This window comes from Lagenorhynchus albirostris, chromosome 19 (genome assembly GCF_949774975.1).
Source record: "Lagenorhynchus albirostris chromosome 19, mLagAlb1.1, whole genome shotgun sequence".
Taxonomy (NCBI): domain Eukaryota; kingdom Metazoa; phylum Chordata; class Mammalia; order Artiodactyla; family Delphinidae; genus Lagenorhynchus; species Lagenorhynchus albirostris.
Window position 1 is genome coordinate 10,473,565 of NC_083113.1, and position 27,934 is coordinate 10,501,498.

Genomic DNA, 27,934 nt, shown 5'->3' on the forward strand with positions numbered 1-27,934 from the left:
TCCAAAATATTTCCACCCTTAAAAAACCCTCGTATCCGTTAAGTAGTCACTCCCCTTTCTCCCTGCCCTCCAGGCCCTGGCAACCACTCATCTTTCCGTCTCTACGGATTTGCCTCTTCTGGACATTTCAGATCAATGGAATCGTACAGTATGTGGCCTTTTGTGTCCAGCTTCTTCAGTTAGCATCATGTTTTCAAAGGTTCTGTTGTAACATGGATCAGAACTTCATTTCTTTTTAAGGCTGAGTTGATATTCCGTTGTATGAACAGACCACCTTTCTTAATCCATTCATCTGTTGGTGGGCATTTGGGTAATTTCTGCCTTTTGGCTATAGTGAATAATGCTGCTATGCACATTCGTGTACTAGTTTTTGCTTGAACACCTGTTTTCACTTCCTTCAGGCATATACCTAGGGGTGGAATTGCTGTGCGTCAGGACTGTACCTGGGAATGGTAATTCTGTTTAACCTCTCGAGCAACTACTAAACGGTGTGCCACAGCGGCAGTGGCGGTTTCCATTCCCACTACGAACATGGGAGGGTTGCAATGTCCCCGTGACTGTTTGTTTTTAAAGTACAGGCTGCAAAGCATGAGGCCCCCTGAGGCTGCCCCTTTAGTCATCCCAAGATGGGCGCTCGCCCCAGCCTTCCCGACACTCTCAGGCTTTAATTGCTTCTGCCCATGTTCATTCTCCAATGCCTCAAGCGGGCTCCCTCATTCTTTGGGCCTCTAGCCCTGTGGTCATATTAACTCTGGATGTAGGCAGACCTGGGGGTCCAAATCCTGACTCCTTGCTTATTCTGTGTGCTCCGGGCAAGTGGCCTCAGTTTCCTCACCCTCTTCGTGCAAACACCAGAAGGAAACCTGAGGGAATTTCCCTGAAATCTGGGTGGAGGGAAAGGCGTTCTAACTCTGACTCACAAGGCAGAAGCAATCAAAGAAAAACCAATACATTTGATTTCTTACAAATAGGGAATTCCCTGGTGGTCCAGTGGTTAGGGCTTGTCACTTTTACTGCCGGGGGCCTGGGTTCAATCCCTGGTTGGGGAACTAAGATCCCACAAGCTGCGCGGTGAAAAATAAAAAAATAAATAAGTAAACTTTTACATGGCAAAACCACCACAAGCAAAGCCTAAAGATAAAAGACAGGTTGGGACAGAGTAAATTTTACGTGATGTGATTTTTTTTTTTTTTTTACCATAATACTAGTATTAAAAAAAAAGGCAGGAGGGAGAAAATTATTTGCAACACACATGACAAATACAGGGCCTTTTAGTACCTCACTATGTACTGTTCTGCCTGGAGATCCACAACCAGAGTCTGATCAGGCAGAAACACCAGACGGACCCCAAATAAACATTCTTTAAACAAAGAGGATGGGGAGGATTGTCTTCTTCACAAATGTCAATATCATAAAAGATAAAGAGGCTGAGGAAATGTTTCCGATTAGAGACCAAAGAGACAGGAGGACTAAATGTAACCCAGGGCATTATTGATCGGGTCAACAGATACAACTGGAATACAGTTAGTAGGATAAATACAAATAGCACAGCCATGTTAAATTTACTAGTGGATAACTGTAGTGTGATTATGTGAAAGCACCCTTAATCTTAGTTAAAACACACTGAAGTGCATAAGGATAAAGGATCATGAGGTATGCCACGCAATTTACTCTCGACTCAGAAAAAAGTGTGTGTGTGATACATACAGAGACACACACACACCAGTGCAAGCAAATGGAACAAAGTGTTCTGTGATAGGTGAGTCTAGGTAAACGGTACACAGGGGTGTTCTTCGGACCTTTTTGCAACTTTTTACCTTTAAAGTTGTTTCCAAATACAAAGTTAAAAAAGAAAAAAAGGAACCGTCGGTATTTTAAGAGGACTGCCAGCAGCACGCAGTCTGGAATCGAGTCATCCTTAAACTAAAAAGCCACACCGAACAGCTGACAAAGTAAACGCGAGCTATGCGCCTCTTTCTATAGGAATAACCGCATCTCTGGGCTTAAAGTTAATTCTAAGCAACTTGAGACCAACCAATAAATTGACTTTTAATCAGAAATTTAAGTAAATTGTTAAAAAACTTCCCCTGAAGGTGCTGTCCACATGGGCCTCGGTGAGGCCTCGCGTGGCAGGCAGTGTTCCGGGGAGGGGACTGGTACAGTGCCCCCACCTGTTTCCCCAGCCCCTGGAATCTGGGTCGGTCTAGATGACGTGGTCGATGGACACGATGTGGGGGAGGGGATGCATCGGGACTTCCGAGACCGGGTCGTGAGGTCCTGCGGCTTCTCTCTGGGCATCCAGGATGCTCCCTGGTGGGCCCCGGCTGCCGTGCTGTGAGAAGCCCGGGCCACAGGGAAGGCCAGTGTGGGCACTCCAGCCACAGTTCCCAGCCAGTAGCCTGCCCCAGCCGCCAGGCGTGGGAGTGAGCCATCCTGGACATCCAGCCAGGCCAGTCTTCAGGTGAGTCCAGGCCCAGAGGCCACCTGACCGACCACAAATGCCTGAGACTTCAAGTGAGAACTGCACGGCCGCCCTGTCAACCCATGAAACAGAAAAGACGGGGGTGGGGGGAGGGGTGTGTATGTGTGTGTTTAAAGTGAGTTTTAGGGTTTGCTATGCAGTAAAGGATTCACCTCGCCCAAAGAAAGGTCTGGCCAAGGCGGGGCTCTAAGCCCTGGGAACATCCTCCCAGATAAGGGTCTTTTTTTATCCAGGTGGCCTATACCCGAGATTTATGCTGGGGACCCTGGGCCACACGGCATCGGCTAGTCTCTCTGGAGACTAAGGTCCGCCATGTGGGATGGGTGGCCAACGTGACCAAGCCCAGTACAGACCCTGAAAACCAAGGCCCAGGTGACCTTCCCTGTGCGTGCTGTCACATGGCTGCTGGGAGAAAGCAGCGCTATCCGTGTGACTTCACTGGCAGAGACAACCGGAAACCCGCGGCTGATCTCTCCTGGGCTCCGCCCTGTGTGCCTCTTCTCTTTGCTGATTTTTTTTTCCTTGCTGTGACAAACTAACCGTGCGTGTAACAGCTTTTCTGGGTTCTGTGAGTTCTTCTAGCAAATGACTGAACATGAGGGTGGGCCTGGGGACTCCTGAACTCCTGGGTTACCAGCAGGAGTAATCACAACACCCGGATGCCGGGCGCCCCGCCCGCTGGAATTCCCCCTGGAGGTCTGAAGGGCTCCTCAGAACACTTGTTTCCCATGGGAAGTAAATGCACCTGGCACACTGGGACTCGTGCCTATTTTCCTCAGGACAGCCCAGTGCATACCCGCTGGAAGGTGGTTCATTCACATCCACTGCAACACTGACTTGCCGTGGAGAAGAGGACCTACCCGCAGGACCTCTCTGAATGCCGAAACAGAATTAGGACTGAGATCACCTCATTTCTGTCCCCCGGGCCGGGGGGGGGGGGCACCTGAGGGGTCAAGGTACTCACCCGGACTCCACCCCTCCATCTGCTGTCATCTGGAAAAGGTGGATCCAAAAGAGCTCAGACTTAAAAACAGACATCTCTCCAGTGGCCCAAGCCCGGGAGAGCAGCCTGAATGGGGTTCAACGGTAACCTCTGATGGAGAATAAAAGGGGAAGTGGTAGAAAATACCTCCAGTCTTCCATGGCGGGTGGAGACGTCTGCTTCGTTGCGTGATGTAAGGACCGAGGCTGGCCTGCCCAAGAGGGCTCTGCCCCGCTGGGCTGTGAGCAGCCTCAGTGAACACTTGCTGACGGGGATCGGCAGAGGGAAGGAGGAGCTTCTGCTCTGCCCTGGTCTCCCCACCTGCACGTGAGCCGCTGATGGGGGTTCTCTGTCCCAGGCAGCAGAACTCTCCCTCAGGAGCCCACTATGATGGGCAAAGGGGCTGCTTGGCTGGCTGGCCCCAAGACCGGCCTGTCCAGCTCCAGGGTGCCCCAGGGAGATGAGAGATGAGGGGACAGGACTTTATGAAGCGGTCACCCCCATCCCAGCAGCTCCCGAGGCTCCACCATCGGAGACAAGCTGACTTACAATAATGACTTTATTTTAACATAATTAATTACAGACATAAAAGAGCCGGGAAGGGGGTGAGCCCCAGCCTAGCCCCGCCCTGGGGCTGCCAGGAGCGGGTGAGGTGCAGGTGAGGCCTCCCTGATGACCCTCCTTCCAGGGGTCTTCCCACGGCGGGGACCTATTGCTTTAGCAGGGGAGGGGCCACGCAAGCAAGGGGGCGGGGAAGCCTCTGGGCCCCGCCCCCCCCAGCAGTGCTGGCCTCCCTCCAGAATGCCGGCTCGGTGCCCCACCCTCCGCCTCTCCACCTCCTTCTTCTTTGTCCAGGGAGCAGACCATCTGGCCAGCCCCCCACCCCCTCTGCAAACCTAAAGGGGAATAAATACAAACTTTACAAAGTAAAAGGGGGTTCCAACGTTGCCCTGGGCCGGGCCTGGGGTCGGATGGGGAGCAGGGCCCCTGCCACGTGGGCCTCACATCATCCCTAACTGCAGCAGCGTGCTGGCATAGGCCATGGGCTTGACGTCGGGATGAGGCTGAGAAACCAGAGGCACACAGGTTAGACACAGACAGAAATGGGCCGGCGCGTGGAGGAGGGTCTTCTGAGCACCAGATGCAGAAACCAGCCCTACCCCTGAGAGCCGTTATGCACTCGTAAGAGCCTCTTCCCCCCGGGGCCCAGGCCAGGGAGAGCAGGGGACCCAAGGGGGTGACTCACCACTGCTGTGAACTGGTGGAACTGGGGCCGCAGGTCAGAGCCCCGGAGGTGGATGTAGGCAGCTTTGTTCCCCATCTGGTCGCTGCGGGGACAAGGGCAGAAGGGCCGGTGTGGTCCATCAGAGGCTGGGTGGGCCTGGGGCATCAAGGAGGAGGCGGGGCAGGGAGAGGGAGGGAGAAGAGCCCTGGACAGAGTCAAGGACACGGACGGACAGAGGCTCACCAGGCAAGAGAGAGGAATCCAGGTGAAGAGGGGCCCAGGGGGCCGAGGCAGGAGGCGTGGGGATGAGGGGGAGAGAGGGCCACGTGGGAGCCGGGGGCGGGGAGGAGAGGGCCCAGGGAGCAGGGCCGGCAGAGGGCCTTCCTGACAGGATGGGCAGAGGGCACGGGCAGCCCCACAGAGGCAGGACTCTTGCCAAAACCTGGTCTCCAGGCTGACCATGCCCCGGCTCTAGTCAACAGGAAACACAGGGGACAGAGGAACGTGGTGTCCGGCCACCCGGGGATGGAACGGCCAGAGCACAAGAGACTCTGGTTTCTTCAACCAAAAACCAGCAAGGGGGAGGGCAAGAAGAACAGGCAACTCGAAGATCAGGAGACTGAAAACGTGGCCCTTGTTTGGGTCCTGCTTGGAAGAAATCGACTAAAATGAGACGTTGATGAGAGACGTGGGGAAATGGAACTCTGGCTGGGTTCAGGTGACCTCTTTAGAAGGTGTGACAGTGGTATCACAATTACACACAGAAAAGAAGACTTCCTTCTTTCAGAAATATACTAGGGCAACAACGGGTAGAAGCGAGAATGCCTGGGGTTTGCTTTACAATAGCCCACGGGAGGGGTGGTGAGAGCTGGTAACTGTTGAACCTGGGTGACAGGTACGTGGGCGTTCATCATACTATTTTATCTACTCTTATGTATCCTTGGAATTTTCTATCACAAAAAGTTAAAAAAAGAAAACCACCAGATGGGTGGGGCAGGTGGGGACGTACCAGTAGTTGGGGGCAGAGAAGACGGTGACGCAGCGCCCGCCGTGTGCCACCTCATAGCCCTCGGCCTTGACCTCATGGCTACGGATGATGTAGTCCAGGTTGTTCTCCTCTAGGAAGGCCTTGGTGACGTCGGGCCCGAACTGGCAACTCACACCCCGCTTGCTGACCGAGCGCCCGTTCTGGGGAGACAGGGAGCTCAGGGTGCCTGCTGCTCCAACCCGCCCGCTCTGCCCACAGCCCGCACCTGCTGGCCACGGCCCCGGGCAGACTGACCTGCGGCTGAGGGTCCGACCAGAGCAGGTCGCACATGGGACCTGGAAGGGAGCAGAGGGGAGCGTCGGGGCCTGACGGAGGGCAGGGGAGGGGCCGTCCGCCGCGGGGCAGGCGTGGGGCACGTGAGACAGGACTCTGAGCCGCTGCTCGCCTCCCCGCTGACCTTCCCCCGGGACCAGACCCCATTCAATCCATTAGGGCCCCAAAGCTGGAGGGAGCGTTTCTTTGTTGTTGTTTTTTTTTAGCCGCACCACGCAGCATGCAGGATCATAGTTCCCCCACCAGGGATGCAACCCGAGCCCCCTACAGTGGAGCGCGGAGTCCCAACCACTGGACCGCCCTGGGGCCAGGGAAGTCCCTGGAGGGAGCTTTTAACACTGCAGTTCTGACCAGGTCCCTCTGTTGCTCAAGCCTCTGTGGCTCCCACTGCCCTAGGAACAAAGACCAAGCTCTTCACCCGGACCTGTGAGGCCGGACAGGCTCTGGCCTCACCAGCCCCTCTGCGCCCCGCACTTGCCCGGCCGCACTCCTGCGAGAAGGCACCTCCTCCTCCTGCCCTGTCGGTGTTCGCGTGGTGTCCCCAGGAGGCCCTCCCACCGCCCGCTACCTCACCACTCCACACACACCCTCTCCCCACAGCTGTGTGTGGCTAACACTCTGCTGTCTGTCCCCATCACATCACTCCAGGGGCAGCAGGTGAACTCACAAATAAATAAATAAATGACCGCCGTGTGCTGCGGACACTCATGCTCCCCGGCCAGCACTGCCTCACGAGGGAGGTGCACTGACCCAAGTTACAGGTCAGGAAACTGAGGCTCAGCCTTGCTGTCTCTTGCCGAGGGCGCAAAGCCCATCGGGGCAGGGCTGGAGCCCCCGAGCCCCAGGAGGGAGGGGCTGTCCCCAGCCTTCCCCAGTCACCTGAATCTGGGGGCTGCCGACTCCGCTCGATCTTCCTGATGTCGTCCAGGGTGACGCCGTCTTCACTGAACAAGCCCCCGTGCATGATCTGGGGTTCAGGTGGGAACAGCAGCGTGAGGGCAGGGGCCAGCCACACCTCAGCCCTCTGACTCGCTGCACCTCATAGCGGCGGCGGGGGCGGGCCTGCCTCACCAGCACTCTGCCATTGATACACTGGGCCAGCGGGAGCCACTCGAACACCTCGCTGAAGAGCTCGTACATCTGGGCTGTGTACTTGGCCTTCACCTCACCCTCAAAGCCGTAGATCTGGTTCATGTTGTCTGTCTCATGGTTGCCTGGCCGACAGCAGGACAAAGAGAAACCTCAGCACCGCTGGGTGCCCTCTGGCTCAGACCCCGGCCAAGGCTGAGGACAGCCTGGTGGCCCCAAGCCAATGGCATCCACACAGCAGCTCACTGGTCCCTCCCAGAAACCCGGCCCCTTTCTAGAGGGGCAAACGGGCTGAGAAGGCACATGGCCACAAGGCCCAGGCCTGCACTGATCATCACGGAGTGGGTGAGGCCTGGGTTCAGCCCTGGCCCCGATCCCAAGTGACCAGAGGCCTGTCCCTTGCCCCTGTGAGCCTTGGGCTCCTTCTTGAAGGACCTGCCGTACGTTTTGGGCAGGAAGTACCAAGGAGGGGGAGGTATTGACAAAGAAGAGGCCCCCTGCAGAATGCCTGCTGTGGGCCAGCCCCACGCCGTGCTTTTATCTTCCCACCCGCAATCTCATTCCTCCCTCCCGGGGCTTGGGGGAGACAAGGAAGCTGCCAGGCCCCCAAGGCTGCAGCAGGCGCTCATCGAGCATCTGCCACATGCCAGGTCCTGCTGCAAGAACCCCCCAAACCTGGCTGTGAACCTGCCCGCTGTCAGCACTCGTGCCCCCAGGAGCCCCCAACCCAGCCCGCTGCCCTCACTTCCTCCTGGTTCTCCCCCTCTCCTGGCTGCACCTTCCGCTCACCGCCCCACCTCTCAGCGGGCAGGTCCTCCGCCGGCGGCCCTCACTCCCTGGTGAGCTCATCCTGCCCAATACCACATGTACGCTGAGGAACCCACACTTTACAGCCCCCGGGTGCCCCCAGACATCTCTCAGTCTCACAGCCACATCCAGAGCCAAGCTCCCCATCTTTCAGCCTACATCCTGCTCTTCCTGTCCCCGCATCTGTCAGTGGCAGCCACAGCCCTCCAGATGCTCCAGTCAAAACCTTGGAGTACCCCCTTTGACCCCTTCTTTCTCTCACACCCTCATCCAGCCCACTGGCAAACACTCTGGGTTCTACTTTGAAAAGTGCGCCCCAATCCAACCACTGTTCCCACCCGGGTCCAGCCACCACCAGTCTCCCTGCTCCCACTCTCAGCCCTTGGTTTGTTCCCCACACAGAGGCCCAAGGGATCCTCTCAACACCAGAGAGAGCCCCTGACCCTCCTCTGCTCAGAGCCCTCCCATGACCAAGTCCTCACCAGGGCCCACAGAGCTCCATTAACGTGATGCCACTGCACAGTGCACAACCTGCCCAACCTTACAGGGCAGGCCCGTGCATGATCTCAGTGAAGATACAAAACAAACACACCTGCAACCGGTATCCCCACTTCTTAAATAAGAAATAGGAGGCTCACAGAGGAAAAAGCGAGGGCTCTGCCCAGGTCCCCACACTGACCCCAGACCCTGCTGCCTCCCAGCTCACCTCGAAGTAGGTGAAAGTGATCAGGGTACAGGAGCTTAAAGCCGAAAAGGGTGAGGATCACTTCTACGGAGAAGGAGCCGCGGTCCACGAAGTCGCCATTAAATATCTGCTCTGCTAAGGAAAACAAGGGTGGGGGGGACTGCTCCCTCCTCAGCCCCTCCACCCCGGCTCCTGTAGGCACTGCCCTGGGGTCGAGAATGCCAGCAGGGCTTGGGGCATCTGGGCTTTCGTCTCTCCTCACTGCATAGGTCTGGCCCAGCAGCTTGGCCTCTCCGAGCCTCGGGATGGTACTAAGATCTCCAACCTCGTCTGCTCCTCAGGGAAACTGATGGCAGGGGGGAGACCCCAGGTGGTCAGCCGGCTTCAGCTCTCCCCCCAGTATAGGCCCAAAGCCATAGGGCAAATGGGACACAGGCCCTCCCAGCCGACACTGCACAGGCCTGGTAGCCCCACCCAGTGGCCATTCATCAGGCAGTTATAACACGAGCAAATACTTATTCAGCATGGACCGTGGGCCACTGAGCACGTCACAGGTGTTAACACACTATTCCTCTCAGCAGCCCGATGAGGGAAGCCCACTTTACCACTATCTCTTCTCCCCATTTTACAAACGAGGAACCCGAGGAACTGCGAGGTGAAGTGACCTGCCACAGCCATAGCTGGAAAACGGCACAACCAAGAGGGAAGCCAGGTGTGGGCTGGGCCAGGCGCCCCACGTATATGCTCTTGTAACACACACATCCAGCCCTCTTTCACGCTGGGGAGAAGCTGGGGCTCGGACACACTGGCCACCTGCCCAGGTCACACAGCAGGCGGGGACTGGCCCTGACCGGTCTGGTCCCAGAGCCCGGAGCGCAAGGCCGCCAGCCGCTCCGCCCCCGCTCAGTGTCAGAGCAAGCACTCAGGCCTCTCTCCCTCCTCAGGCCCACGCCTGTTTCCCAGGCAGGGGGTCCTCTCCCTCCTGCACCCCATACCCGGGAGGCGGGGCAGGGGAGGGGCCTGCCCTTCCGAGGAAGGATACGTAGGGGTTGGTGTCCGAGGGTAAACCGTTGAGCTCAAATATGTTGAGGAGGTCATAGAACTGGCCGTGGGTGTCCCCGCACACTGTAATCTTCTCTGTCTGGAAGAAAAGAGGCCACCGGAGAGGGAGGGGCCCAGAGAGAGATGTGGGGAGGGGGGAGGAGCGAGGGGAGGGGTGAGAGGTCACAGCAGACCGAGAAGAACCGTGCAGAACACACAGGCGTAAGGCACAGAAATGAAGAGGGGAGGAGAGAGACAGCCAGGAGGAGAGAGACAGGGTGGGTGAGGAGGGCAGACGTCAGGGAGAGAGAAGGCAGACCAAGCCCGGTGGGTCTGTGAGTTTCTGAGCTCCGTGGCCCCTCCCCAGCCAGGGAGCCACCCGCCCCGGCCCGCCTGCCCGCACACTGCCCCCAGCGCGCACCTCTTTGAGCGTGGTCTCCACGAGTGTGCTCAGCTTGGAGAGGACCTCTTTGACCTGTACCAGAATCTGGAAGGCAGGGCAGGCTGTGAGTGGGGCCAGCTGGAGGGCCTGCCGCCCACCCCAGCCCCAGAGAGACTGTACTGGCCAGGAGACGCTGCTGGGCTGAGGGTGAGGGAGAGGCGGGGAGGGGAGAGGAGAGGAAGGGGCAGGGGAGGCCTGGCTGCGCGGGTGCTGGCCGGGAACAGAGGCGGCCCCCAAGCTGTGACCTGAGTGTCTCATGCGGTATTTAAACATCAGGATTATTTCATGGGAAAACCTAGATTCTTGGTTTCTCTTAAAACAATCAGCATGGATGGACCTAGAGACTGTCATACAGAGTGAAGTAAGTCAGAAAGAGAAAAATAAATACCGTATGCTAACACATATATATGGAATCTAAAAAAAAAAAATTGGTTCTGAAGAACCTGGGGGCAGGACAGGAATAAAGATGCAGACATAGAGAAGGGACCTGAGGACACAGGGAGGGGGAAGGGTAAGCTGGGACGAAGTGAGAGAGTGGCATGGACTTATATATACTACCAAATGTAAAATAGATAGCTAGTGGGAAGCAGCCGCATAGCACAGGGAGATCAGCTCGGTGCTTTGTGACCACCTTAGAGGGGTGGGATAGGGAGGGTGGGAGGGAGACGCAAGAGGAAGGAGATATGGGGATATATGTATATGTATAGCTGGTTCACTTTGTTATAAAGCAGAAACTAACACACCATTGTAAAGCAATGACACTCCAATAAAAATGTTAAAAAAAAACCAAAAACAATCAGCATCATGAAGAAACACATAGGATGAAGCCAGATGTGGAACATTTTATAAAACAACTGGCTTGGAAACGTCTAAATGTCAATGTCACGAAAATCTCCCACAAAGGCTTGAGACTGCTCTAGATGAAAAAAAGGTTAAAAAGGCAGGTCATATGCAGTAACTGATCCTTCAGTGGATTCTGGATTTTATTTTATATTTTATTATTATTATTTTTGGCCACACCACACAGCTTGTGGGATTCTTAGCTCCCCAACCAGGGATTGAACACAGGTCCTCGGCAGTGAAAGCACAGAGTCCTAACCACTGGACTGCCAGGGAATTCCCCGGATTTTGGATTTTTTTTTTTTTTTTTTTTTTAAAAACAGCTAAAAAGAATGTCTGGGGGGAAAAAACTGGGGAAAATTAAAATATTTGTCTAGAAACACAGAGTATTAGTTCTTTCAGATTGAAGATGACCTTGACAATGTCATGTACACCTGACAGTGTTTGCAAATCTTATGGACAGCCTGTGGACTGTTTGCATTAGTCAGTATTATTGTATTGGTACTAAATTACTAAGGTGGGATGACTAAATCATAGTCACGTAGGAGAATGTCCTGTTTTTAGGGGATACAGATTATGATGCAACTTATTCTCAAATGGTTCAGGAAAAAGAAGGAAGTGTATGTGTATCTACACACCCATATACATAGAAAGATGAAGTGAATGTGTCAAAACGTTAACGGTGAACCTAGGTGTGAAAGGGGTATGATGTTAACCACACTGTTCTTTTGACTCTTCTGTAGGCTTGACAATTTTCTAAATACAAAGCTGGGAAAACAGAGTGTTAAAGAGAAGAGGAGGGAATTCCTTGGTGGTCCAGTGGTTAGGACTTGGCACTTTCACTGCCAGGGCCTGGGTTCAATCCCCGGTCGGGGAATTAAGAATCCCACAAGCTGCACAGCAGGGCCTGGGAAAAAAAAAAAAAAAGTAGGCGATGCCCACTTCAGGTCAGAATGTAAAGAGTTTGTGCAAGACTGTCATTCTTGCCCTAATGACGAGAACAAGCCAAAAAAGAAACAAAAACAAAGGAACAAACAAAAAACCCCCTGAAACATCTGAGAGCAAGGACACAAAGAAACCTAAATTAATCAAACTGCAGGCAGTAACGGTGAGAAACCCTTCCCTGGGAGAAAGGGACCATGACTGCATCCCTCCTGGCAGCGCGCCAGGAGGGCAAGACCCTTCAAGGCTGAGGGGAAGCCAGCAGAACCCTCGTGCCTGCGTGGGCTGGCATTACAGAGCCCTGAGGGGCCCCGCCGCAGGCCTCCACCCTCGCCCTCGGATTCTCTCCCACAGCCACCCAGAAGGCGAGGCGCAAGGCGGCGTGGTGGAGAGAGGCCATCTGAGGCACGAAAGTGGGGGTGAGACCGGAAGGCAGAGAACTCCCCAGCCACCCCATCTTGGCAGCGGGGCTGAAAATCAGAGCGCTTTCCTCCAGTTCCAAAAGCTGGAGACTTTACAGCATAAAGACATCCCTGGGATTTTGCCAGGGCTGAGATCCCAAGCCCTGCTGACGGGAGAGTCCTGCTTCCACTCTGAAGACACCTGAAACCGGCGGTGAACTAAGTCCAATAAGACCTGCCCCTAAACTGCAGATGAGATGGACACAGACCCTCACAATAGCAGCCCGACAGAATCAGGCCCTGCCGTTTCCTGAAGGGAAGTTTTGCCTCAGTCGCTACTACTCTTTTACACAAGCTGTCTGGCACACAATAAAAAATTATAAGACGCAGAGAGCACACGACGGAAGCAGACCCAGAGATGGGGGAACATCCAGACAGAGACTTTAAAATAACTATGAAAAAAATGTGTTAAAGGATCTAGCAGAAAAGGTAAATGACATGCATGAACATATGGGGCAGAGAGATGAAAGCTACTGAAAAAAATAACCCAATGGAAATGCTAGAAATAAAGAATGCATTTGCAGGGCGCCAGGCACACCACGGGCTCAGCAAGTGTTCGCTGCCGGTACCACCCTTCTCCTCTCGTGCCCTGTGATGGGGTTCAGGCCCGGCTGTGATGCTATCCTGGGGTCACAGGCGCGTTCAGCCCTCGACAGGGGCGTTACCTGGTAGGCGCATTTCCGGTGCAGTTTCTTCTGGTCCTTGTACCACTGCATGAGCTCTTTCATGAAAGTGATTGTCACTTTGCCGTCCTCAAGCTTGGGTCCGCTGTACTCATCCTCGATGGCTGGTGTGTGAATGGGGGGATGAGAGTCAGTGGCCATGGCCACTGTGAGGGTGGGAAGTGGGGCCTGGCTCCCAGGCACGGGGCAGATGGCGCTGGACACACAGGTTGAGAGGGGGATGGAGTGAGAGAAGATGCCACTCCCCGGCCGGGTCCTCTCATGGCCCGCTCCTTCCGTTCAGGTCAGCTCAAAGGCCCTCTCCTCGACTGGACTTGATAGCACTTGACACTGTTAACTGACTAGTCAATCCTCTCTCCCCACTAGGACACCAGCTCCAGGAGGGCAGGGGCTGTTTTGTTCTCAGCTGTGTCCCCAGTGCCTAGAACAGTGGCACCTATTAGGTGCCCAATAACCATCTGTGGAATGAATGACAGACTCAGCTGAGCGCCCAGAGGACCTACGGACAAACCAGACACAGGAGGCCCGTGACGGGTGAATGCAACTGTGGAGGGCAGGGTGGGTGGTACAGCAGGGAAGCTCGCCCGAATCCGGAACCTCCAGACCCAGCTCTGGACTGTGGAGTCCCCAGAAGCGCAGGCGAAGGAGCAACAGACAGCGTGTGGGGACGGGCACCAGAGGCACCACTGAGCCCCATCCCCCCTGCGCCCCAGCATGCACTGGGAATGGAGGGCTCAGGCAAAGACGAGGAATGCTCTGGGATGGGCACAGCGGGGCACCCAGGCCTGACTTACTCATGCTCTCGATGTCGAGTGAGTCCACGACGGAGCGCTTGTGCTCGTCACCTGCGATGGCCCGCTCGAAGGCCTTCTGCTTCACGATCTTGTTGCATTCCTGGTATTTCATCTTGGCATCCTTGTCGTGGGGCTTCACCTTCACCACCTGGGTGCGTGGGTGGGTGAGAGGGGAGGGAAGGAAAGAGGCATCAACACCCAGGCCGGGGTCGGGGCCATAGGGAGACGGGGACGCCGCGGCTGCCCTCGGCCTGCCTGGCCCGGGGCTTCACGACTGCTGAGCAGAGCACCCGTGCCGGGTGCACTAGGGGTGCAAGCCTGGGCTCGCTTCACCTCTGGCCCTCAGCTTCTGCATCCCCAAACTGGGCCTGACAGAGCTGCCCACACAGGGCTGCCGGGTGGGTAAACGTGCCAACCCACGCAGATGCTCTTAATAAATCTTAGCTCTGACCATCATCAGAATAAAACTGGCCCCACTTCAGCCTCCTCATTGGAATCAGAGCGGGCTGAGATGCACTTTACTGATACCGTTACAGTCAATACCAAGGAGGGTGGGATTGACAGGAAAGGGTGGGCCGGATCCAAAGTCATAATTTACAGCCCAGACTCATCTGAAGAGGCAATGACTTGCTGGATAACCCGGACTCGCTGAGCCTAAGTTTTCTCATCTGCAAGATGGGGGAGATGACAGGCTCCACCTGCCAGGGCTGTTGGGGGTGATACACAGGGCCTGGCATGCAGCCTGGGCTCTGTGGGCAGCAGCGGGCACCTCGTGGTGATGTGGCCCTTGTTCAATCTTGGGCTCTGGGGAGACCCAGGACAAGTGAGTTCCCTCAGTTTCCTCCTGTGTAAGGTAGAGGTGACAGTGTTTCTACCCTGGGGGCTGGGAGGACTAAACAAGTGAACACTTGTGAAGTGTGTGCAGCGGTGCCAGGCGTGAGTCAAGTCCACATTAGCGTAGGCTGCTCTTCAATGCCCCCTCTCGTGGGCTGCTGCATTCATTAAATGAGATCGTAAGGAGGAAGCGGCAGGCATACGGCTTTGGGACACACTCAGCTCTCAGGAAAAGGAGCCTGTCCTCTCCGCTCTCCTTACCTTCTACCCCGCTTCCTAAAAGCTCTGATCCTCCAAGCTGAGAGGCAGGCAGGGCTGCATTCAGATCCCAGCTCTGCTACTTACTTGCTGGGTGACCCTGGGCAAGTGAATTCACCCCTCTGAGCCTCAGTTTAGTTATCTGTAACTGTTCCTGTAACTATTAGTGGACCCTGCCTGACCTGCGCACCCCGTTGGCCTCCCCAGGAGCGGACTCCCACAGCTCCTGTGCCGGGGGGGCCGAAAGCGGTGTGCCAGGGCTGGCCCTCAAGGGCAGGGATGCCCCCCGGTTGGAAAGCCTGGCAGAGTGAGTCAGAAGCCTGGGAAAAGGCATCTGCTAACAACCCCTGAGGGTCAGTGTGGCTCACGCCCCTGAGAATGGGTGTGCAGGCCAGGAGCGGGGCAGGAAGCTGGTTCGGGGCAGGCTCAGGCTAGGGCACCCTGCCAGGCAGCTCCACCCAGGGTAGGGGTGCAGTGCGAGGCTTGGGAGAAAGGCAGCACCAGACCTTCCCTGGAGTCCTCCCCACCAAGGAGACCTTACGAGTCCACACCGCAGAACGAAGTCCCAACCACCACTGGGCCTGGCCCACAGGCCCGCCCACCCCTCCACGTTCTCTGTTTGCCCAGCACTACCAGCCAGACCAAACTCCCAAGTCCCCAAGCACCAGCTCCTTCTCAACTCCAGGCCTCGTACAGGCTGCCCCTGGCCCAGAGCACCTCATTTCTACCTCCAGCAACTTTCTAGTCCCTCCTCCTCCTCCAGGTCTCAGCTCCCCTTTCCCCTCTCCCCCAGGCTGGGTCAGGCACCCGCTCTGGGCTCACACAGGGCCCTGGGCTCCCCCCGCCCGCCCCAGCCCGGAGCACTGCTGGAGATGGGTCTGCCTCCCCACTGCAAGGCGGCCATGGCCACGAGGGCAGGGCTGAGGCCGAGTCCCAGCTGTGAACGAATGCCCGGAGTGGATGGATGCCCCACTAAGCATTCCCTCTGAGCCACTACCCTGTTCGCAGACAGCTCAGAGGCTGGGGTGCGGGATGCAGGCAAACGCCGACGATCCCGGGAACAGAGGGGCGGGAGCAGCGACAGCAGCAGCGGCACCGGGACACAGCTAAGTGTTCGAACGCTCATCACGCGGCTGATGTTGTGAGCAATTACCTTGCTCACTGTATCCTAGAGCAGCTCTATGTGATGTTATCACATCTCCACTTGACAGATTAGGAAACTGAGGCCCAGAGAGGTGAGGTCACTGACCGAGAAGCCAGGATTCAGCTCTCTTGCTGCTTGAGATCCTGCTCCCCCAGCACGCTGGGATGTGCTCCCCTCCCTACCGCTGCCACCGTCCCCACGGTGCCCTGCGCGGCCTCCAGGGAGACACCGTCGTGGTCATGAGTGCAGGCTCTGGGGCCAGGCCTCCAGGGTCTGTATCCAGGCCTTCCAGGGCAGGCAGCCCTACTTCTCCAGCCTCCCTCAGCTTCTAGAAAGCGAGGGAGGCTGGAGAGGTGGAGGGTAGCTGTGAGAATTTAACATCAGGCCCATCACAGGGCTCAGCAGCGAGCGAGCGCCTGTGCCAGGGCCTGGGGCTGCTGCGACTGCTACTATAACTGGCTGCCTGGCTGGGAAAGGGAAGTGACCCTGCCAGGCTCCCGCTCCTGGGGAAGGTCGTTTGCTCCAGGTTGGAGGGGCCTAGTGGGTCCCAAGGCCTGTTGGGTCAGAAGCGAATGCTGGACTTTTCTTTAAAAAGTGGGATCTGGGGGCTTCCCTGGTGGCACAGTGGTTGAGAGTCCGCCTGCCGATGCAGGGGACACAGGTCCGTGCCCCGGTCCGGGAAGATCCCACATGCCGCGGAGTGGCTGGGCCCGTAAGCCATGGGCGCTGAGCCTGTGCGTCCGGAGCCTGTGCTCCGCAACGGGAGAGGCCACAACAGTGAGAGGCCCGCGTACCGCAAAAAAAAAAAAAAAAAAAAAAAAAGTGGGATCTGGGTTGTATCCGTGTCAGTATCCAGATTCTGATAGTGATGCCAGATACGTCACTGGGGAAAACTGGGAGAGTGGGATCTCTGTATTACCTCTCACGGCTGCGTGTGAAGCTACAACGTTCTCAAAATAAAAAGCTGCTTTTAAAAAGTGGTATTTTCAGCTGGGAGTATTCACAGGCAGTAACTACAACGACTCGAATCAATGAAATGATAACATAGGCTTGTGATCCCCACGTGAAGCCACGGGGGCTGCGTGTGTTTGGGAATTGGGAACTCTTCGGATTTTAGAAAGGTGACACAGTGCACCCGCGTGCTGTATGTTACAGGACACCTCCAGCAAGTCCGGGTGGCACCCGGTAACCACACACACTCCCGTTTCTGCGGTGAAACTTCTAGTCGCACTACATGGGGGCAAACAAGACCACCAACGGCCTATCAGTTCAGATGAGATTTTGCCCCCAAACGAGTTGCCCAAACTTACCAGACTATTTTTCACAACGGCTCGGGTTTACAACTGAGGTGAAGGAGCAAGAGCTCACTTCAGGGGACCCACGTGACAATGGGTTGTGAGCCATTATGACTATTTCCAATGTAGAGGTGATGGGATGCAGCCCAGAGAGAGGCCACGCCTGCCAGTGGCACATGGGCAACCAAGGAAGCCAGGGGTCTGGGGGAGGCAGTGGGAAGCAGGACACTAGGGTTTTCACCCCATGGGTCGAGACCCTCCAGTGAATTCATCTAGGAGGTCACACCAGCACTCCTTCCATAATAAATCAGGGTGAGACCATCGGAGTACGCTGCCTGAGCTAAGGGCGATGATTATGCCACCAAGTCTGGGACCAGGCTGTCCCTTCCTGGCTGCGGGACCTTGGGGCAGTGACTACTCTCTGGGCCTTGGTCTTCTCACCTGTAAATCAGGGATAGTAAGAGTCCCCACTGCGTAGGGTTGTCATGAAGATCACATGAGTTTTCACAGCACGAAGGTCACCAGCGCACCCGGCCCCTGAGAGCGCCGTGTCAGGTGTCAGCTGTGACCGTTCCTGTTACTATCATACGTCCACACCTTAGGGGAACGGGCGTTCGTACAGGCTAGCGAGGCAAAACGCACTGCTAACTGACTGTGCTGGGCTATGCTGTAAGAAGAAACCCAAATGCAAACCATATTACAAACCAAACCCCAAAAATCCCAGGAGAGGGTGAGGAGTGCTGAAGGAGTCCCCCAGATCCGGCCCGGGCCCGTGTGAGTCACCACCTGAGTTCCAGCCACAGACGGGAAAGAACACAGGTGGAATCTTCTGAGAAGAGGACCCAATGAGGGGGCGGGGAATCCTGGAGCCAGAGTCCCCCGGAAAGGATGAGCTTGGAGATGAGGGGCATTGGTGGGGGGATTCAACATGGACCCATGGAAAGGGGAGATCAGCTCCTGCCCTGGAGGGAGAGCAGAAGACAGGCGCCCCCACGTCCCCGCCCCCTAACAAGGCCCTGTGCCTGCACACGGCCCTTCCTGGGGGCCGCAGCCTCTCCCCAGACACCCCCAGGAGAAAGCGCACCCAGTACTGAGCAGGGGCAGGCCCTACTCTGAACGTACTACTCTTGCCGAATCCTCACAAGGCCACTGAGGCAGGCTCTGCTGTTCTCTTCCGTTTACAGATGAGGACACTGAGGCCGAAGGTCCAAAGCTCTCAGAGATACACAGCTCATAGCCGGGCGTCCTGACCGCGGAGCCGGCGCCTCCAGCCCCTGCATGAGTGACCTTCAGAATTTGAGACTATGACTCACAGTAAGAAGTATATATTTTATCACACCTAATACGCATCCGTAGTCACATAAATGAAAAATACTCTTTCACAAATATATACGTACTTCCTCCAAACAATGAACTGCTGTCTTCTTCTCTATTCTATTTGATGAAGACAGAAGTGCTGGTCTCAAACTGTTACACTGACTTCACGGCCCACTAACCATTACGAGCGTGGACTATGGGTTCAAGTCTCAGCCCTGCCACTTCGCTGCTGGGTGACCTCGGAGGAGGGACTTCCTCTCTCTAGACCTCTTTTTCCTTCTTGCAGAATGGATTGAACGCATTTTCCTTCTTGTAAAAAGCACGTCAAGAGCTCACAGCAGAGCTAGGCCCACAGTAAGTATGCAGGTGAGGAAACTGAGGCTGAGAAAAGAAGGGTCCTTCACCCGAGGGCCCAGGCTGCTGTGAGACACAGCCTCAGGCTCTTCGTTTAACCACGGTCACATCTTGGTTCCGCCTCCGAGGATGCCATGACCTAAGAGGGGGCCTGGGCACATCCTCCGTGAAACTCCAGCACGTCCCAAGGTAGCCCTGGAGGCAGAGACTGGATGGGGAGCCACCCCAGGGCCCAGCCCTCTGCCCTGCACCCAGAGTCGGATGAAACGTGTCAGAAAGGACGGCCTGCAGGCGGGCGGCTGGCCCAGGTGGACAAGGATCTCAGGCTCGTGCAGGGGCTCCCCAGGGCTGCTGGCAAAGCCCTCACAGGGAAATGGGCCGTGACCCGGCCCCCAGGGCATCCGCAAGGCCCGGGAGAAGACTCAGATGCAGTACGCCCACAAGACGGCTGCAAGTGACCTCTCAGCCTCATGGAACATGTGGGGCGAGGCCCCAGTTTGGGCCAGAGCTGTGCCGCAGACCTGTGCTTGGGGTTCCTCTCATCTCCTGCCCCCTCCCATCTCCTCCAGGCCCCTCCCCCCATTTGGGGACCTGCAGGAAAGCCCTGTCCCCATCCAACCCCACCTGTCTTCCGAGTTACTCACTACAGAGCCCTCCAGCCCTATGATCGTTATGCACACCACCTCACCAGAGCCCAACAGCCGCCCAGGAGGTGGCCACTCCTCTTGTCACCCTTCTCCAAATGAGGACGCCAAGGGACGAGGGAGAGGTTTGGCTGGGGAACGGCCTGGGAGCCCACGCTTGCAAGGGCTCTGTTCTGCTGCTCCTTCCTCCGTCCTCCTCCCGGGGGGTCACCCCAGCCCCCTCCTCCATTCTGCCCCTCAGTCTCTCAATTATCTCTTCCTTCAGGCCTCTGCCCGACCCTGACACAGGTGCCCCCGGCCCAGCGCCTGGCTGGAGGCTGCACTTGGCCTGACAGCCGCCCTCCTCTCCGGGCCAGCAGCCAGCCCCAACCGTCTGCCCTGGCTCCCTCCAACTGCAGCCTGTGGCTCTCAGCCTTCCCTGCTGCCTCTCCCGACACAACAGAAGCTGCTCAGAGTGCGTGACAAATGCAATGAAAGGAGGGAGTGCCGGGTGCGTTGCGGGGACGGGGGCAGAGTGATCATTCATTCAACGAACACTAAGCCCCTGTTGGATGCCAAGCACCGTCCCAATGACCAGAATAAACAAAACCCCTGCTCTCGAGGAGCGACTCTCTCCAGCGGGGAAAGAGTGGGCCGGAGGGCCGGGCTGCCTGCGTTCAGATCCCAGCTCTGCCGTTCGCCTGCGCGTGCTGGTGGGCAGGGGACTTGAGCCTTCTGGGCCTCAGTCACCCCATCTGTACGATGGGAGTAATCACAGTTCCCACCTCACAGGGCTGCCTCACGAGTCCCTCAGCCAGCTGACGAGAAGGGTATCGAACATGCCTGGCCCGAAGGCGTGTGCTCTGGGAGTCCTTACCACTGTCGTTATCATCAGAGCAGTTACAGTGATGGGGTGGCAGATGAGCAAGTGAACTGGTGAATTCTTGCCATCCTCTAGGTCCCCTCCCTTGTCACCTCGTTAAAACACACCCCCCGTTTGCTCCCTCTACAGCATATCACCCTCGTCTATTTTCTCCCAGGCCCATATCCTCACCTGCAACGATTCTGTGTACCCTCACAATGACGGCTTTGCTTTTTGCCCTCCTCCGAGTTATAAGCTCCACCAGGAGAGCTGTGTGCCTCTTGTTCACCAACAATAACAGCAACAATTATCATAATAGTTAATTATTACAGAACACTGACTACATGCTAGGGGCAGTTCTAAACACTTGGAAAGCAGAGGCTCATTTATTCTTCACGGCAACCCTGAGAGGTAGGTCTTACTGTCCTCCCATTTCACAGATGTGGGAAAGGAGGCACAGAGAGGCCAGGTAATTTGTCCCAGGTCACCAGGCGACGATGGCAGAGCTGGGCTACGAGCCCGGCTGGCATCTGTTGGATGAGCAAGCGGCAAGTAAACATGTGAATGGCCCCCTCATACCTTCCCCGTCTAGTCCAGCTGCACACACAGAGGCCGTCCTCCCCCAGCCTGCCCCCACCCGGCCCTCAGCACCCGCCTGGCTCAGAAGCTGGGAGCTGGCTCACCCCCCGAGGCCTGGCTCACCGTCTCATAGTCGCGCAGGGCGGCCCGGAACTTGCCCAATGCCATGTTGCTGGCGGCCCGGCGGTAGTAACCCTTGATGTACTTCTTGTCCATCTCGATGGCCCGCGTGGCGTCGGCCAGCGCGTAGCCATAGCACTCAGTGCGCAGGTAGGCCAGGCTGCGGTTGCCATAGTAGATGGCATGGCTGGGGTTCAGCTCGATGGCCTGGCTGTAGAACTTGATCGCGTTCTCATAGTCCTTGGCTGTGAAGATGGAGGAGAAGCATGAGGCAAGGCTGCCACCGCCCAGCCAGAAGAGGCCCTGGGCTGGGTACTCGCCCAGTTTCCCAATTTACAAATGGGGAAACTGAGGTCCACAGCTGAGCTCAGAAACGTCTCTTCCCTGTCCTGACCTGTCCCACCCTAGCACAGGCCTTATCTCCTCAGGCCCAAATCCCTAAGACCCCAAATCACTTCCACACACCCACCCACCCACCCAACCATCACCCCCCAAGGCCCCAGGTGGACAATACTTCTTCCAGGACTTCAGGAGGGTCTTACTGAATGTTCCCCATGGCCTGGAGAGGATATGCTACTGAGTGCCAGACCTGGGCTGTGAACCAGCAAGTGTGAGTCTTCCCTGAGCCCCCTGGTTGTCCAGCCCCCCAAGCAAGTAAACAAGCCCAAAGAGGGGTTCCAGTAGGAGAACAGGAAGTGGGGAAGGAAAAGGAACCTACTTAGGTCTCAAGAAGGGGACACTTCAGCAGAGACCCAAAGGAAGCGACAAACCAGACCAGAGGAAGAGCATTCCCAACAGAAGGAACAGCAGGTGCAAAGGTCCTGGGGGGGCGAGGGAAGGGGGGAGAGCGCATTATGTTCCAGGACCAGCAAGAGGGTGGTGTGGCTGGGGTGGAGTGAGCTGGGGGAGGGCAGGATATGAGGGCAGGGAGGCTGGCAGGACAGATCCCAAAGACCACAGCCAGAGCTGGGTGTGGACATCAATGTTCTAAGTGTGGAGTGACAGGATGTGACATCTGGCCAAGGGGAAAGGTCAATTTTATTTGAAATGAGCTACGGCCATGCCTTGCACGTTACATCTCAGCCTGTGGAATCCTCACATCCCCACGGCATAAGCACCGTCTGGTGCTCACTTTACAGCAAGCCACAGAGGTCTTGCTCAAGGTCAAACACTCAGTCTGTATCTGCAGAGCTGTCTTGGGTCCTGCCCATACGGCCACTCAACAGGCAGGAGGCCGCAGCTAGGAGGTGTGCCCGAACTGCGGAGGCCATGACGTGCCAGGTGCCACGTGGGGCTCTTGGTGCATGAGTCGCCTCACCGAACCCTCACGGCAACCCCGAGGACAGCTGCATTAGCCCCATTTTCCAGGCGTGGCTCTGAGAGGGAAACCCCAACACACAAAGTGGCAGGCAGGAATTGTGAGCCAGGCCAAGACCCAAATGCTCCCACTCTCATCCTCCGTACCAGGTGGCCTCTCAGTGGGAGCCTGGCATAGAGACAGGCACAGACACAGGGGCAGGTAGCCTGGGCCCAATTGCTGGCTCCACTCCTTACTAGCCGTGTGTCCTTGGGCAACTTATGTGCCCTCTCTGGTCTAAAGTTTCAGAGTCCTCCAGACACTGAGCCTAAAATGAAAATTCCTGCCCTAACTTCTACTAGTCTTTTCTCCAGAGCCATCTGATAAACCATGGCTTCCTTTGTTTGCTTATAATCCATCATCCCAATTTGAACCTAAGCCCCATAAGGGCAGGGGCCCTGATTGTCTTACTTCTTTGAACCCTTGCCCTGTCTGAGGACACAGCAGCCCCCAGCCCTGCCCTCCTGGGCTCACAGTCCAGTTGCGGGGTGGGAGTGACACAGCACACACAGATCCACCCCCAGGCAGTGATGACCCAGAGTGTTTTACAACTGGGGCAACCCAGAGGGGATGCTGGAACTGAGACCTGGAGAAGGAGAAAGAGTGCGCCAGGTGAAAAGAATGGAAGAAGAGGATTCCAGGCTTCATGAATGGTTCCTGAATGAAGGCAGGAAGGAATGAAAGAAAGAGAAAGACAGGACACACCTACACTAGAGAAAGAAGCCAGGTGCTGGGAGATGCCAGGAACAACATAACAGCGATTCCTCCTGCAGGCTGACGTCTGGCAATCTTTCAAATGGCTCGGGTGTCACCTCCTTTGGGAAGCCTCCCTTGACACCCAGGCTGGATCAGGCACCTCTCCGGCTGCCTCGGCTCCTGGGCTTCCCTATGCCAGCCCTGCCCCCTCTGGGTAGGCACCGTTAGGTGATGGGTGTGTCCCCCAGGATGGTGAGCGCTGGAGGGCAGCCCAGGACTTCCCAGAAACACGCAAGGGCAGAAGCAGGCAGCCCAAGTCTGACTGACCCTCCCTGGAACACCAACACCTTCGAGGGCTCCTTCCAGCCTCCCGGCTGGGCTCCAGAGGCAGACTGGCCAGCGCTCTTGCCGGGCCGTTCGGCATGCGGTGGGGAGCCTGGTGTCTCGGAGCCGGACATCTGGCTCTGAGGATCCCGACCACGAGACCGTGGGCAGACAGCCTCCCCGCTCTCAGCCTCAGCGTGCTCATCTGAACTGCGGGAACCACAATCGGCCCTGCCTCATGGGCTGGTTGTGAGGGTGAAAGGAACTCCTGGCTGAAATGCGGCTACAGCAGAGAAAGAGGTCAGCGGAGGCTTGTAAAAGAAGTGAATAAACGACCAGATGAAAGGAAGAAGAGACTAGAGCAACCAGGAGGGGCCTGTGCTTCGCACACACCCAGCGGCACCGGATCCCAGCCCTGCTCTGTGTGCTCGACAAATACGAACGCATGTAATCCTCAGGAGAGGCCCCATTTTAGAGGCCGAGACTGAGGCGCAGAGAAGTTAAGGTTTGCCCAGGGGCCACACAGCAGGTAAGAGGAAGAAACAAGATTTGAACCCAGGCAGCCTGAGCTCTTAAGCCTGTCTACAAACTCTTAGACTCAGAGGCCTCCTGGGGGGTCACACAGAACCCCTCTCTTTTTACAGAAGGGGGTGGGGGGCAATGAGGCCCAGAAAGAGGGGAAGAGAGCTGAACGACATTGGGGATCAGGCTCTGCCCCACCAGGGCCTCTGGAATGGGCCTGAGTTCACAGAAGTGATCCAGCCATGCTGATGGGGGCGGGGGGCCTGGGGCCCCTCTTCTCCCACCATGTTGAGCCCCTGGGCCCCTCTTCTCCCACCATGTTGAGCCCCTGGGCCCCCTCTTCTCCCACCATGTTGAGCCCCTGGGCCCCCTCTTCTCCCACCATGTTGAGCCCCTGGGTCCCTCTTCTCCCACCATGTTGAGCCCCTGGGGCCCCTCTTCTCCCACTGGGGCCAGGACGGCTCCAGGTGAGGCTGTGGCTAAGGACTCTGAACGTGGGTGCCAAGCACGTGGTGAGGAAGGGGGATATCCGGGCTGTGCTGCTCACACACCCTGACCTTGGGCAAGCGGTTTCACTTCTCAGAGCCTCAGCTTCCTCTATAAACAAACAGGCCCGCTCCTACCTAGTACCTGGGGGAGGATTAAACAAAGTGGTGTACCTGGCCACCACGGGGGCTCAATTCAGGCGAGCTGTAATTATTCTTTTCATTGCTATTCCCCCAGCCGTGGAGACTGGGGCTCTGCGCCTGCAGCTGCCTGCCAAACAGCGAGGGACCTGGACCAGAAGGGGCATTCCCCTCCGTTCCAGCTCAGTGCCAGGACCGCTGGCTACCTGCCCAGTCTCAGGCCTCCTAAGAGCTCAGATCCCAGGTCCTGGAGGGCAAGGAGCCCTTCCCGACGGCCTACTGTTTCCCAGAATTCTTCCCTCGCCACAGCATCACCCCCATACTTGCTGCTCCTCTCGAGCCCCACTGCAGGAACAGCCCCACCTTGCACACCACCCCCAGCTGGAGACTGGACCCTGTCCTGGACACCTGATCCCTCCAGCCCCAAAGCCAGGCAGTCACCCTGTTCTGTCATGTCAGCCTCCGGAACATCCCTCAAATCCATTCTCTCACTTCCACCCTGAGAACCCCTCTCTGCCCTGGTCTGGCCTTCACCCTCTCCTGCCCAGGTTCCTGCCCCAGCCTCCTCCCAGCTCTCCCAGCGTACGCCCCCTCCTGCCGCTCCCGAGGGGCCTTCCTGAAGCACAAACCCAATCCAGTCCTTCCCCACTCAGAACCAGCCACGGCTCCTCGGGGTCCTCAGGTGGAAAGCTCGGGCTCCTGCCTGCAGCCTCACCATAAACTCCTCTGGCCCCTTACACTCCAGCCCCACTCACTTCCTTGGTGCCAGGCTCACCTCTGGGCCTTTGTCATCCAGCTCTTCCTGCCTGGGGTTCCCTCCTCCCTCTCTCCAGGCGGCCGCTGTCATTCTCCCTCTGAAACATTTCTTGAGTCGATTTCCGTCTCTCCAGCCTAGCGGGCACCACCCCCCTCCCCACTCACCTGTCCTCCATTCTAGTCTCCTTCCTGGTCTCCAGCCTTGCCCTTGGGTCCAGTCTCTACAAGGCCGCTGGGGGATCGCCTTCAAACGCACTAATCAGACAGTGTTGCTCCTCTCTTCAAACCTTCGTTGGCTTCCTACCACCCTTGGGATCACGTCCCTGACCTGCCTCCAGGGCTCTACCTTCCAGCCTCACCTCTCACCAGCCCCACCTCCTTCTCGCTGCTCTGGCCTGACCTGACTTTCCCACTCTTAAAATCTGTTCGTGCTCCCACCAGAGGACAGCTCTCCACTAATGCTCTGGATTCCTCCCATGCCCCACCCCTCCTCCAGGGCTCTGCTGCTGTAGGTCTCCTCTCTCTCCTGCAAGATCAACTCTCTCTGTAGGACCATACTCTTAGTCTCTTTTACTCTTAAAAAAAAAGCACCCTCCCCCCATTTCTCCACTCCCCCTCAGAACCAAAATTCTCAAAACCCTTGTCAACAATTGCTGTCTCCACTTCCTCATTTCCCATTCACTCTTCAGCGCCCTTCCCTCTGGCTACCATCGCTATCATCCCCTAGAAACTGCTCTGGTCAAGGCGACCACCAACATGTTATGGAGGCAAATCCAATGGTCAATGCTCGGTGCTCGCTTTGGCAGCATCCGACCTCAGGTAGAGCCCCTCCTTCTAGATGCACTCTCTTCTCTCAACTTTCCTGATTTTCCTTCCACCTCACTGACCACTCTTACTCAGCCTCTTCTGTCCTAAACATTAGAATCCCTTGAGGTTCCGTACTAGGCCCCTTCTCTTCTGAGGTGACCTCATCCATTCCCAGGGTGTTCCAGTCCACCCATAGGCTGATCATACCCAAATCCCTCTCCAAAGACTTCCAGACTGGCCCGTCTACCTACTCAATGTCTCCTCTTGGATAGCAGAGTCAAATCCACACTAATCTATGCAGTGACTTGTGACACCCTACAGGAACTGGCCCCTGTCCTAAGCTTATCTTGTACCTGTTTCCCTACTAACTCGTTAAATCTCCAGCCAAGCCAGCCAGTCTCTTTTCATTCCCAACCTCAGGGCCTTTGCACAGGCAGCTCCACCCACCTGGGACACTCCTTCCCAATTCTCTTTCTCAACTTAAATGCCTTTTCCTCAGTACGATCGTCCTTGACCGCCCTCTCTAAAGTACTAGCCTCTAACCCTTATTCTCTACTTCACACTACGTTGGGGTTTTTCCAAAGGACTCATCACAGCTTCTAAGTATTTTAATATTTATCTGTGTGTTTACTCAATGTCTGAGTCTTCTGCTAAACTACAAGCTATATAAGGGTAGGGCTACATCTGTCTCATCTACTGCTACATCCCTAACGTCGAGCATGGTCCTTAGCACATAGCAGATGCTCAATAAACGTAATGAATGAATGAATGAATGAATGGGTGCCCCCACACCTTTCTTTCCCAAGATCCTAAGTCATACTATTCTTGGGATTGCCTCACCTCTACTCCCAGAACCTTTCTCCTGGTGTAACCCCAAATCTCCTACTTCCTTTCCCTCCCATCTAATTATCTATCCTCCACTCCCATGATTTCCTGCTCTATTGGGACAGTTCCCCCCTCCCCCCCACTTGGTGTCTCTCCACTTGGTAGCGCCATCACTGCTCCGCCCCATGTCACTACTTGGTAGCGCCCTCTTCAGGTCTCACCATAAGCTGGCACCTCTGGGGTCTCACATTTGGTAGTGCCCTCATTCCCGTCCCCCTCCCGTTTCATACTTGGAAGCGCCTTCCTCAGTCTCCCCACTTAGCACCCGCTCCGTACGCCACTTCTAGATGTCACCCCTTCTCTCAGAAGGCCCCTCTGTCGCCCCTTGGTAGCGCCATCCTCGGCCTCCCCACGCCCAGTCACTTGGTAGTGCCTGCCCCGCGCCCAGGCTGGCGCTCCTCGTTGCCATGGTTCCGCGCGGGCCCGGCACCCCTTGACCTGGGCCGCTCTCCACCCTCCTTCGCTCCCTCCAGGGCGGGCGTACCTTTGAAGTAGTCGTTGGCCTGCGTCTTGAGCTCCTCTGCCCGCTTCAGAGCGCCATCAGCCGGGGGCTCGTCCCGGGGGGGCTCAGCACACTCAGTCCGCTCGCCCTCCGCCATCGCCATGCCGCAAAGCGACCCCCCACCCTGGCAACCGCGGCCAGCGGCACCCGGCCGAATCGTCGCGAAGGAGTGCCGAGTTGCCGCTGCCGCTGCTGCACAAGTGTCGTAAAGCGCGGGCCCTGAAGGCTCCCTTCGCGCGCCTGCGCAGGGCGCTTTAGCCATAGAGCGCGCGGAGAAGG

At 56.6% G+C, this 27,934-nt stretch overlaps 2 protein-coding genes and 1 non-coding gene across 3 annotated transcripts in view; 1 reads left to right on the forward strand and 2 right to left on the reverse strand.

Annotated features, from left to right (window-relative positions):
* The window catches only part of PNMA8A (PNMA family member 8A), a 37,389-nt gene extending 33,527 nt beyond the window's left edge, over positions 1-3,862 (reverse strand). Inside the window, exon 1 of the mRNA XM_060132479.1 lies at positions 3,612-3,862. The gene's annotated coding sequence lies outside the window, so the exon portion shown is untranslated. The remainder of the gene's footprint in view (positions 1-3,611) is intronic.
* Positions 3,863-4,005: 143 nt separating this feature from the next.
* On the reverse strand, positions 4,006-27,849 carry PPP5C (protein phosphatase 5 catalytic subunit). Its single transcript, XM_060132478.1, has 13 exons — positions 27,638-27,849; positions 21,184-21,425; positions 13,795-13,942; positions 12,983-13,104; positions 10,054-10,119; positions 9,634-9,732; positions 8,613-8,718; positions 7,082-7,224; positions 6,890-6,977; positions 5,972-6,012; positions 5,699-5,877; positions 4,711-4,792; positions 4,006-4,528 (listed from the first exon to the last, which is right to left on the reverse strand). The coding sequence occupies exons 1-13, from the start codon at positions 27,756-27,758 to the stop codon at positions 4,466-4,468; spliced, it is 1,500 nt and encodes a 499-aa protein (XP_059988461.1). The 5' UTR covers positions 27,759-27,849; the 3' UTR covers positions 4,006-4,465.
* On the forward strand, positions 11,720-11,791 carry TRNAE-UUC (transfer RNA glutamic acid (anticodon UUC)). The gene has a single exon. It is a non-coding gene; the product is annotated as a tRNA-Glu (tRNA).
* Positions 27,850-27,934: the final 85 nt, after the last annotated feature.